The 12,857-nt window shown below is 40.7% G+C and overlaps 1 protein-coding gene across 2 annotated transcripts in view; it reads right to left on the bottom strand.

Annotated features, from left to right (window-relative positions):
* The window catches only part of TULP4 (TUB like protein 4), a 276,958-nt gene that overhangs the window by 206,329 nt on the left and 57,772 nt on the right, over positions 1–12,857 (bottom strand). For both annotated transcript variants that reach the window (XM_075924530.2, XM_075924532.2), the window contains exon 2: positions 9,527–11,738. In XM_075924530.2, the coding sequence (XP_075780645.1) occupies positions 9,527–9,778 (252 nt within the window). In that variant the 5' untranslated portion in view covers positions 9,779–11,738. The remainder of the gene's footprint in view (positions 1–9,526; positions 11,739–12,857) is intronic.

Raw genomic sequence — 12,857 nt, 5'->3', positions numbered from 1 at the left:
ATCTTATGCATTACCTTAATCATTACATAGTTCATAAATCTCATTTCTCTGCTATTTAAATGCTCAATGTATTGTGTGTATATTTACATTCAAGTTTTACAAAGTTACATAAAGAGACTAGAAGTGACCTTTATCGTCTAAATTCTGAGAGCCAACACATCAGCAATCTGGCAGTAATTTTAATAGCTTTTATAGCTGGCTCCCTAATCAGTCTGCTTAAAAATAAACAAGCACATTTTCTTGAATATATTAGAACATCCCTGACTAACATATATTTCCCAAAATCTTCATTGCAATTTTAATGATAGGATAATGTTAACCTGATTAAAACACACAGTTGTTTCTGAAACCTGATAATCCTATTCCCAAATCACATAACCTGTCTACATCCTCTCCTTGGATTCTTTTCCCTCTGTGCATTAAAATGAACTTTTTAATCAGTCATTTTTAAACCAAAAATATTGTGTAGGTGACCAACACAATATGCATGCTGTGTATGTATGCACTACAAAAGGAATTTCAAAAATCGACAAAGCAAAGCAATGTTGCCTGCTTTTATAATGCTATTGAGTCTACAGCAGTGGACTCCAACCTTTTTAAGCACAAGACCACTTTTTGAACGTAAGTGCAATCCAGGATCTACCTTGAACCCAAATACCCTTGCCCCACCTCCTTAGCGCCTCTTCTACAAGACCCTGCCTCTGTTCATTCCATCCTCCCTCCCTCCACCATCTTCCCTCTCTTCCACCAGGCAGGGGCAGAGGGTTGGGGCACAGGCTCTGGACTTGGGCTAAGGGATCTGGAGTGTGAGAAGGGCTCTGAGCTAAGCCTAGGGCAGGGAGTTGGGGTGCAGGAGGGGGTTCACAGTATAGGCTCTGTAAGGTAGTTTGGGTCCGGGGGGCCCAGGGCTAAGGCAGAGAATTGGGTGTAGGTGGGGGTACATAACTGGGGCAAGGATTCGGAGCTGGTCCAGCTGGGCAGTGCTTACCTCAGGTGGCTCCTGGATGGTGGGGCAGAGAGGCTAAGGCAGGCTCACTCCTGCCTGGCCCTGCACCACTCTCAAAAGCAGCCAGCAAACTCCCTCCATTCCAAGCGCTGTTGTGCCCCCCACCCCCATTCTGTGGAGACAGAATACAGGGTGGCAGGGGGCATCCTCACATCAGCACCCCCTCCACTCTCTTCCCTGCTCTGCACAGCAAGCAGGAGGCTCCTAGGGGGAGAGGCAGCTCTAAGGCAAAGGGCAGGAGATGTGCAGCAGTGGGGGGGGGGGAGGAAGGGCAGCAAAAGTTCTGCACTCGATAGCCTCTTGGCGAAACCAGTCAGGATCACCTGTCAGAGGCTCCACGATCTACCAGTAGATCCCGATCTACTGGTTGGTGACCACTGGCCTACAGATATTCAGTGCTTTTTTTAAAGTCCAAGGATGTGATTAGGGGAGAAGTTCCATTTTCAATTTTTAAAAGTTTTTAGCCCTCAAATTTGCAGAGAAAAGATTGAAAATTTAACTTGGGTGCTCTATAAAGGTTCAGAAATCAGAAAGCAAATAAAGTTCCTCAAAATGGGATTTTAACTTTGTGATGGAGGGGGATGTAATCCATTATTTTTGAGCACTCGAGATTGGGAATGCTGCATTACGACTTGCCTACTGTCAGTTGGAGAGTCTCCAGTTAGCACAGGAATCTAGCAATTGTGGAGACAATAGGTTAGACCCTGTAGTAGAATGTGGGAATGCCACACGGCGTACCTTACTGGTGTGACAACAGTGTTAAACTCCACACTAAAGAGAAGATTTTCTACACAAGGAGAACTGGCTCTAGGCTCCTCAAAAGAGATCCCTGGTGGTGGCAGTAACAGCCAGAAAACATGTGAATTTCCAGAGGAGAGAAATACAGTTTATAGAGTGGCTGAGGGAAATAGTCACAGGAAAGGTACAGAGATGTTAAAAATAGTGATGGGGGTGGAATTTTCTGAAGGGGACTGAAAGGTAAAAGCTGACATGACTCAAGAAGAGGTCGAAGTACACAGGAGGGGAACCAATAGTTGGAGGGTGTCAGGCCAGGTAGAGTTAAAAACACTGGACAAGAGATGGAGAGAAAGGGATTGGGCTACCTCCCTGGCATTTACTGCTCTCTGGGGGTGGGAGCTATTTAACAACTGGGGTGGGAGAAAATGAACAGAGTTCAAGTTAACGTCCTAATAAAAAGGCTTTGAAAAGTATTTGCTGCAGTTGCAATGAGCACGTCCAAGCCCATTGCTAGAGAGGCCAATTTGCTGAGAAGAAAAGAGCATCAGCCTGGTGACAGTCAGCATGGAAATCCAACAGGAGAGAATGAAAACAGTTTCTAAAGTGTTTTAAAATTGACTTTAAAACAATTAAAAACATTCTAGGTCAGTCTGCAGCTCCCCAGCAAGGTGCATGTTGAGAAGACAGCTCATGGAGCCCCTTCCTCCCTCAGCTACAATCCCAGAACTCAGTCCTCTTGAAATTAAGCAGAGCATTACTGGTCACACCATAAAGTCAATTGTGCCTACCTCCCATGACAGGTCAAACACTTGTGCTGCTCTTCTATAAACTGCCCTACTGTCATAAACAGGAGCTACTAAGGAGAGTCTGTCTCACCTGAAGAGTATGTAAAAGGTTAAGCAACTGGAGAAAATGCAGATAGGAATTTCAAACCAGGAGAGAGGAGTTTTTCTCTTGTTTGTTTGAGATCGGAACAGTTTTTCTCAGGTATTGAGGGAGCTGGGAGACAGGCTCTCTCTTTAAGAATGGACTTCTTTAAAAGTGTAAGTAGGGAAAAGTTTAGATAAGGAAAACAATAGTCTGTCAGAGTTTGTTTGGGGGTTTGGAAATCATGTCTGAGCTGGCTAATTGTTTTTCTCTTTTGTAACTAAGGATTAAAGCCCAGGGGTTTTCCCTGAGTCTATGTCACTTCATGGCCATCTAACACTTAGTCATTTACCGTGCTTGCAACAGTAGTTTTGTTAAGAGTTTTCCTTTTTGTTTTGAATAACTAGTATTGGTTGATTGTTGTGTCCTTACGTTTACTTGGCAGATTCTGTCTGTCTGTTTTCCCAACTCCAAGCAAATCAGAGGTTGGGGGTACGGGGAGAGCTTTGCCTTAGGGAAGGGATTTCCAAGTGAACTCTTCCCTGGAAAAGGCTTTATTTTATATTTTCTTTTAGTAACTTTGCTGGTGGCAGGAAGAAAATCAGTCTGTGTCTTTTTGGATCTCAGGGGGACTGAGATCGCACAAGCTTGTCTCTGGGAGTCAGACAGGTTTTGCAGAGTTTATTCTACTAGACAGCCCCCATTCCCTGCATTCCGAGTGTCAGGTCAGGGAATTGAGCTGTGACACCCACTCTCTCCATCCCCTCTGTCCCCAGAAGTCCTCTGTCTCTCCTATTCAACCAAAATAGCTCCAGGAATAAATGAGATGCTGGTGGAAAAGGGACTGTCCCTATTTCCCTATCGCACAGCTGAGATTTCTAAAGCCATAAAGCAGCTCTATGGTTCCTTGCCACCTCATCCCCATTCCTAACTATTCATACCCTAGGACAGTTGTAACAGTATTTGCATGTTCTAAGCATCAACCCTGTCAAGAGTCAAAAACTGTTTTCTTTTTAGTATCAGGACTAATGCTTGGTCTCAAAAATGCCAATTCTAATTTTAAAAGGACAACTTAATTATATTTGGTATAAACACTGGCAACAATAATAAGTTAAAAGTAATACCTACAATTACCAACACTGAATGCAGCAGAAAAAACACACCTCTTATTTTCAGCATATTACTTTATGCAACAAACAGCCCTTTGGGAAGTTTCAGTTCTCTTTCATTTCGGGTACACGCAAACAAAAAAAGGGACAGTTTGTTTTATTATTTTTAATTGGGAAAACATGATTCTCAAACTATAAAAAATTTACGAGGAAGTCCATGGGAGGCATAATATCCGAAACGAGATTTAATTCAATTGTTTTTAAACTGATTGTATCCCTTCAAAATCTGAATATGAAAATACATTTCACTCTACGGTCCCAGTGAGCAGGGATTCTCTACTAATTCTCAAACTATTGGGGTGAGAAAACAGGTGCAGTTGGGTTTTTTCATTAGAATTTTTACAGATAGTCAAAGCCTCTCATGTGAAGTTAATTACTTCTGATATTTTGAAAAGAATGTGGAAAAAAATGTGTTGCTCTATTTAACTGAACAGAAATTACAATTTTTGACTGACAAAAGTGGAATGCATCAAACACTGGGTCTAGAATCATTGTGTGGACTTATACTTATTCTCACTACCTTTTAAGTTCTCTCACACTGGAATGCTAGTTAATACATAAAATGTTACTAAATGCAGTGAAATTCACTCTGCAGTTTGCGTATTTGAAAGAGAAATGTACACACACTGATACAACACAAAACTATTTTTAAAAAATGCAAGAACTGAATGCAAGGAAATTCAGTAGCCTCTCCAATAGTAGGTGTACATTAGGCTATGTCTATACAGCAGCTATAAACATGCTTCCCATCATGAATACACAGACAAATGCTAGCTCTGCTAAGCTAAGCTAGTGCACTAAAAATTAGGGATGTTAGATATCATTTATTCCAATAATCGTGTTGCCACAACAATTTTTAGCGTTACACAGTTACTAAAATATGCCCCCCCCCAGGGGCGGGGCTGGCAGCCAGTGTACTCCTGGCTCCACTCCTGGGGAGCCCCCTACAACTCCGCTCTGAAGCCTCTGTATTAAAGGCAACAGCATGGAGTGGCAGGCGAAGCCAGTCTGTGAGGGGAGCCGATTTTTAAACCTACTCTCCCCTACAGACCAGCTCCCGCCTGACGCCTCTCCATGTGGGTGCCCAAGCTCCCCACGGACAAGAGGCTGCTCCAGCATCCCACCTGCCCCTACCCCCGCACTGTTGCCTGTGCTATATATACGCGGAGAAGCAGCGGGGGTCGGGGGAGAAGGGGGCAGCCAGCTCAGTGGGAACCAGCACACAAAAGAACCAGCTTAAAACCAGCTCCCCACGGGCACCAGCTCCCACCTCCCCCACCCCCTTGCTGCCTCTGATACAGAGGCAGCAAGGGGGTGGGTGCATGTAGTCATTTGGATTAACCAACAAGCCCAGGCTTATTGGTTAATTGTTTAAACCACCATACACTAACAGCCCTACTAAAAATAGCCATGTTACATGGCATAAAACCTGCCTGACCTCATGAGTACAGTTTGGTTAGCTAGTTCAAGTTGACACCATCCAGGCCCACCAATGGAGGCTGAGGAGTCAAAAGGGGATAGCAGCAACTGCATCAGTTGGAGCCCCGGGCCCTTTAAATCACAGCCAGAACCCCAGGCGGCACTGTGGAAGGCCAGGCCTCAGCCCTTCCCCTTCTGCTGTCGGCCCCACTACTTCTGGGGCCAGAGCCAGACCCCCCACACCTTGCCCAGGAGCTGGTGAAGTCTGTGGGATGCCCTGCCACCACCAAAGTGCCATTTTAGCATACTAGATCAAGCAGTACATACACTGGTCTTCCCATACTGAAGCATGCACCCAGCTGCGGTGTAGACATATCTTAAGCAGCAACTGCAGTGCCTCTCTGGTCAGATGGAACTGAAGGATATTCAACATGTTGCATTTCAGTTCCTGGGGTGAAGTCCCACTGAGATCAATGGAAGTTTTGATACTAATTTAAATGAATCCAGGATTTCACCCTTTGTCCTTAAATTACTATAGGAACATAAGAAAGGGTAGGATTTTCTGAAGTACTCAGTGTTGGCCTAAATGTGCTCCTGTAAAAGTCAGTGGTGAAACGCCCACAAGTAAATGGGAGCTGAGTTAGGTTAACATTGAGCACTTAAAAAAAAAACCTCACCATTATTGCCTTTCAGTCTCTATTATACATTACATTTATTTCCATTTTAAGTCCACTATGCTACTGTAATGGGGAGTCAAGAAGCCCTAGAGTAAATGAGAATCAAACCCAAAATCTTCATCCCAAGATAACTAAAGCTCTAACGCAAAACTGATCTTTTGCACATGTTGACATCTGCAACAAAATAAATGGGACCAGGCTATTTCATTATACAATTTTCTCTTATGCAACTGCAAAAACATTAGATTACTAGTCAGAGTAAGACAGCAGTCACCCTAACAATTATCCTTTAAATCTCCAGTTACCTTACTGTAGAAAATGTATAGAATACTGCCACAGCTCATACCAAAGAGCCTTTCCATGCTCAATTGTTGTACAATTCCATGAGTCATTTACAGAGTGAGTAAATCAGCCACCTCTCTATGCCTTTCAGTAACTTGTTACTGTAGACTCTCCCCAGGTAGTCACTCTCTTCATTAAAAGGAATGCTAGGGTAGTCAGACAGAGAATGTTGCATAAAAAAAAAAAAAAGCAGGTTTTCAAATGAATATTTTCAACGTTCAAAAACATCTCAAAAACACACAGCAATGGCATCCAGTTCCTCTAACAGCATCAAGTACTCTCCTAAAGCACCGTGCTGTATTTACCTTCTCTACAGTTTCACTCCTGAATAAAAAACAGCAGAATTAAAATTCTAGGGTCATTGCTGTGCCAATAATATATTGTTGAAATTAAATATACCCAGATCAATAGCATTTGTCTATATAGGTTTTCCCTTCCTACATTCCAGGAATCCATACATTTATAATTCAGTGCATGAGAATATTAAAGCAACAATGCATGTCGGGAGGACAATAAATGTGACATGCTGAACCAGCTTTCTCCCAATGGGAGTATCTAGAAAAACATCTATCACCACCATCAAAAGACAAGATGATACCCAAACGGGCTGTACAGGAGAATTCCCAGTCACCAAATCACTATGCTCATGCATTAGATGCATACATTTGAAATCAATCCCTTCCTATCAGGCAAACTTTGTGCATCAGCTGTAGATTTAATTAGACACACAAACCCAGTAGGATATGCTGCAAAAAATTAGCAGTATGGTCACTGTACAGGGGAGAGGGAAGAGAAAGAGAGCATAGAAACAAGGAAAGAAGAAAATATCCTGAAGCTGAAAGATTTCCAAACACTCCACCACAAGGCAGGGTTAAGAGTTTCAGACTGCACCCTCAATCCCACTTTTATACATAGGAAACTTATTTTACAAAAAAGTTTCATACTATTTAATGCCATAATCAACTGAAGTAAAATCTTAGCATTTGGAATAAATTTTAATTGCATGTAAGTGTGTAATTTCATTTATTTAAAAAGTGGAAGAGTCTACCTTTTGATTGGAAAGTTATTTTTATATATAATTTTGAATCCTCCTAAATAATTTAAGAGTAATATATTCTTGCTATATGCTGGGTAAAAAAAAATCTTAAAAATCCCACCACCTAATACAGAAAAGATCTCATTCTCCATTCTATCCTATAGCTTTTTAGAATAATTTCTGTAGAGCCCTACTGGTTTCATCCCTAAGAAATTCAACAGAATTTTCTCATAAAGGAAGATTTAACAAGGCCAAATGCAAGAAATCTTGTTCAGAAGTTCCCATGCCAGGCAAGCCCAGAGAGGAACTGTCATTACACTAGCATTCAGGGTCCTAGGCCAGCAGGAATTTCTAATGGCAGCCACTGAATGAGCATAATCCCGAAGACATTTTCTTCCCAGTTTCCAGTCAGGACCAGGGACTTCTAATGCTGCTCTGCCCCATTTTGTTACCCTGAATCCAGAAATGTAGTTATAGACTCTGCCCTCTCCGAATCTAGTTATTTGCTCAATTTCCAGCATCAGAGTTCTTGGCCATTCTTTGTACAAGCACAACCTCAATGACAAACCAGATCCAGCGTATTTAAGATCCCAAATCAGAAAAATTTGGAATATATGTTCATTTTATTTTTGAGTCTCCATAGGTCCCAATTATAGGTAACTGGAGGAGCGTGCTAGTCTTACTACAGCTATAATCTGAGTGAAACAGCTTAGAGACCCAGAAAGAAAATACTCCACCATAGCCATTTGGGTAAACAAAGGGAAAATGGCCAAAGGAAGTAATTCGGAATGGAGAGGAGAAGGGTTATGAAATATGAAATATCAGTGTATTCTTCAATTAACTGGCCTAAAGTCCCAGGATTCTGTGTTTGCTCTTCAACAACTGGTCTTCACTATGCATAAAATACAACGTCCTGCATGGATTCAAGTGTTCCCTTTGTGTAGCAGAGAAAACACTGAAGAAAGGTGAAGAAGGAAAAAACTTGGCCAGTAGAAGTGATTTTCATATGGCATGTTACAAATATTAAATGTATTTGTACTTGAAGGCCATAGAACATGAACACACAGAGATATGGGCCTCAAACTAAAAGCCTGGGCACAAACACAAGAAAGTTTTTTCTCCAGACTTTATGGTTTGTACACCATCTTTGCATACTTTAAAGATTTAGAATCTTAGATCTTTTAAGTTGCCTTTAAAAGAACATAGTCATTCCCCTTTTTATGTGTTGACCTTCAACATAACAAGCACAAAAGATTATGCAACCTCAATCTTTGAGGACACTTGTCAAAAGAGCAGTGCACATTAGAGCTTAACATTAACAAGTATCACTAAGAACAGTTAAAAGAGCATAATATATTGGATTTTAGATTAGGAAATAAATTGTTAGGTAGAACTATATTGTAAGAGCAGAGTTTCCAGTACCAGCAAATATTATCCAGTGGACACTTCCTGCTGTTACCTAATCAAAAAGCTGGATTATTAGCAAGCATTAGTCTATTCTCAAAAGCTCTCAACACTTTACACTCCACTGTTTGTACTCGTGAGGCATCAGTGGCCCATGCCATGCCATTTGCCCAAAGGGGCAGCAAGAGGCAGGATGCAGTTGCACAAGTAAATGCCCAAAAGAGTGGTGTTTCAATTATGGATTCCCATCTTTACCAACAAAAAATATGCAACTATCTCAGTGCCATTAGACTAAGGGTGATGCTCTCCATCTTGGAATTTACTGCAGAGCATCTCCACATTATGCTGGAAAATCCCATCCATCTCCTACCACCAGTTTCCAAATGGATGTTTTCTCAAGTCCCCAGCCATCATCTCACTTAAGCTCACAACACGGCACATCAATTTGTAGTTTCTTGAAGAGCACCAAGCTCCATCCTCAATCCCTTTCCTTTTCACTATGCTGCCAAGCAAGAGTTTAACATTAGGTAAACCATCAGTACCACAGCCTTTACATCATTAAAATCTATTTACTGCATTAAGCCAGGAGATTAAAATAATGTTGAGAGAGGAGGAGCATTAAGGAGCAAACACAAATTAATTAATTCCCTGCAGTGTCCCAAGACTTCTCTCTCCATGGGCCTAATCCAAAAGACCATTGAAGTCACTCAAAAGACTTCCATTGATTACAATAGGATATGGTTCAGGCCCCAAGTCTCCTGTCATGTCAAATTTTAAGTAGATGCTGTATCCTCCATTTTACTGCTGTCACAGAGCCTCTCATATTCAAATCTTATGAAACCTTGTGTGAGATCCGTAGTTTCCTTACCTCACTGTTGTGGCCCCTCAGATTGAAGTTGATTCTTTGAGGAGTGTTCCGGTCTCTCCGACAATGACTGGAGGTGAAAGTCACCCCTACAACTCCTCTGCCATTGCCTGTGGCTAGCCAGCCTTCTTCATAGTACCGCCTCCTGCACACTGGTTTCTCCTTCTCACTTTTAGGAACTCTGCCTTTCCAGGAGAGGCAGAGGATGTTGGAATCGCTGCAAAGAACAGGCCCATGTTCCACTGCTGCATACATGCTTTTTTATCTTTAATTTTTGACATAAGAAAGTAATATGTCTAGTGCACAAAATTTAATTTTTTTTTATTGATAAGACTGACCTGGGATAGATCATTGGATGGGAGAAGACGGGTCAGTGTTTATAAATATCCACCAAATGCATAGTGAAAAATTCCTCTATAAAAGACAATGGCAGTTGGCTAAGAAAAAATAACACTTAAAAAAAATCAGGTTCATTTTATCTTTGAGTCATTAGAGTGAGGGTGCACTTATCCTTTGGAGAAACAGCTACTTCATTAGAGGCGCTCAAGAAGTGGTAAGTCGTCTTTTTGCTCAATCTGATATAATCTTTATACAGCCTGAGATTCCAGTTTAGCGTAATGCAATTCCAGAGACAAAGAGTTGCAAATGTGTAGGTTTCAAGTAACTTAAGGCTTTAAGATTTCCTCCAGTCAGATTTTCTTCAAAAGTTCAGTTGCAGAAATTTAAACACGCACACACATATACATGTAGATATATATGACATTCATCTTTCCTAAACTGTCCTCTGGCGTAACTTCTCTTCCAAGCAAATTTCTGCTGCTAAAGCTGAAAGAGATTGCATAAAGGGAAAAAAAGGCACACAAACCGTGCGAAACAACAGATCCAAGCTTGTGCAGGCACAACTGTGCCAGGCCAGATGGGAAATCCCTCTTGGTACTAAACTACTCGATGGATTCAATGGTTTCTGCAATCCAAAGCCAGTCCTGTTTTCATGGCAGCTCTTCTTTCCACCAGAGACTCAACACAACCTGAACTGTTTAGCATGCTATCTTGCTTGCCTTCCCACTTCTCACTACCACACAGACATGAAAAAGAAAACCCCTTTTCATTTAGCAGAATCAAAAATGCTCTATAGCTTTTAAGGCAGATAAGTTTGCCTCAGGTGAACCACAAAGTTCTCTCCCCTCCAGAACAGGGCAACACACGTCAGTCTGTTTTGCTTTTACTTTTCCCTTTTTCCCCTCTACAAAAGAATCAGACTTTTCACCTTGCTGCAAAAACAAGTGCTAAAATTAAAGCACATCAAGAAAGCATTCATTTGCAAACATTCTAGGATTTAAGAGAGGAAGAATAAACAAACAAACCAAGAGCAGCACTAGAAAACTGACTTCCCAATTTTACTATTTCCCTAAATATTTTCATTCCTTGCTTGATGGGTCCCTTCCTTCTTGAGACTTTAGAGTTCAGATTCATAGTTCCAAAAGACCACATTTGCAGCTGTACATGAAGGACGCATACTAGTATTCTGATAGTTTTAGATGAATAATATTTATGAGTTTATACCATTATAAACAAAGAGAAAAGAAAAGGGAGGGACAAAGTATGTTCGATGACCAGGTTAACTCAATACAGAGGATAAGGTTTGTCAGTTCAATGCCCAAATTTGTTCCATGGTTCCTAAATTTAGTTTCTTCCAGTCATTACCACAAAATTAATTGTCACTATTTATTAGTCTAGTACATTAAACTCAATTACTGTTTACTGAGCTTAATGGAAAAAAATTGCTGAACAAGGTTCATTGTTTCTTTAGAAATATATAAGTCCGTTTCTTCCCCAAGTATCTCCCTCTCAATTATTCTTTAGATTGTGGAGGTATTCGTGAGGCATGTTCTGTGCAGAAGGTGTTTTTTCTTTCTCTTTTTGCAACCCTTTTTCACCCATGAAGACTATGCAGAAGTGGACCATTAGTGGCAGGTGTCTCTCCATGAGCTCTTGACCTTTGTGCTGTCAAGTTGTTCCATCTGGTTCTTAAGTTTATTTTCATCAATTGCAAAACTACACCGCTGTGGAAATATCTGGGTATATACATACGCACAGTACATAAGCTCAATCAACCTGGTACTTGGAAGTGCATCTGCTTTTCCTCTTCACTATGGTAGTCTAATAAGATGTCTTTCTATTTTTTAAAGCCTTGACATCCTGGATTCTTCCAATTCTGTAAGACAAAGCACACAAAAAATACAGTAAAAAAACAAGACTGCAGAACAATGTAGTCTGAAAAATACATGAGTTATTGTGGCAGTGATCAACATTATGATTCTATATTTTAATAAAATATAGACCATATATTATAGCTTTATGTATAAAATAACACTTTTTCATTTCAAAGGATCCCAAAGATTTTCACATCCTGCACACATTCCAAATCTAACAAAATGCAACCAGGCCTGAGAGGGAGCAATTAACTCTTGCACAGCACACTATACTAGAGTTGGATAAAAGAAAAATATTGAGGGGGAGGCGGGGAAGTTACTCACACTCTTACAATAAAGATCCTATGCCTCTCTTTTGTAAGTGCCGAAGAGACAGAAGTAAGGTTTTTAAAAAGGTGACAACTATAAGAGAAACACAATCAACTACCTAGTTCAATACTTCATTTATCTGCCTCCAAAAAATGAAGGACTGACTTGATCCCACTGGGATTTCAAATTTAGGGTTGCCAGATGGTTTCAACAAAAATACCAGACACACTTGACATTACATCACAATCTACATTACATCTTATTTAGAAACTACCAGATGTTTATATTTTTTCAATTTGTTTCCCGAACAGAAAGCTCAAATACTGGACTGTCCGGTTCAAAGCCAGACACCTGGCAACCCTATTGGTGATTCCAGAAAGTGCGACTATTCCCAAACCTAGAACTTTGGGTTTTAAAAACAACTCATGTCTTAAACTGAAAGGGTCAGATTGTCACCAAACAAGTATACAACTGAATTAAGGGGAAAAAGAACCAAGCAATTAAAAAATTCAGTTTTATAAAGATGAGTATAACTATAAGAGGCATGTGTTTAACATGTATTTAAAAGTTAGTGTTTACACTAATCTTGCCTTCTTTTTGGTTCAGTATTCAATTAGAGCAGTGGTCTCCAACCTTTTTACACCCAAGATCACTTTTTAAATGACAGACCAAGCCAAGATCTACCGCCCAACTCCTTCCTTGAAGCCCCGCCCCTTCCTTGAAGCCCCGCCCCTTCTATTCTCCTCCTCTCCATCACTTGCTATCCCCAATCCTTAAACTGCTGCTTATTTTTTTTATTATTATTATTCTGT

Source organism: Pelodiscus sinensis, chromosome 3, assembly GCF_052426305.1.
Source record: "Pelodiscus sinensis isolate ZL-2025 chromosome 3, ASM5242630v1, whole genome shotgun sequence".
NCBI lineage: Eukaryota > Metazoa > Chordata > Testudines > Trionychidae > Pelodiscus > Pelodiscus sinensis.
The sequence above is the reverse complement of the archived record's forward strand: the minus strand, read 5'-3'. Positions and strand labels throughout refer to the sequence as shown.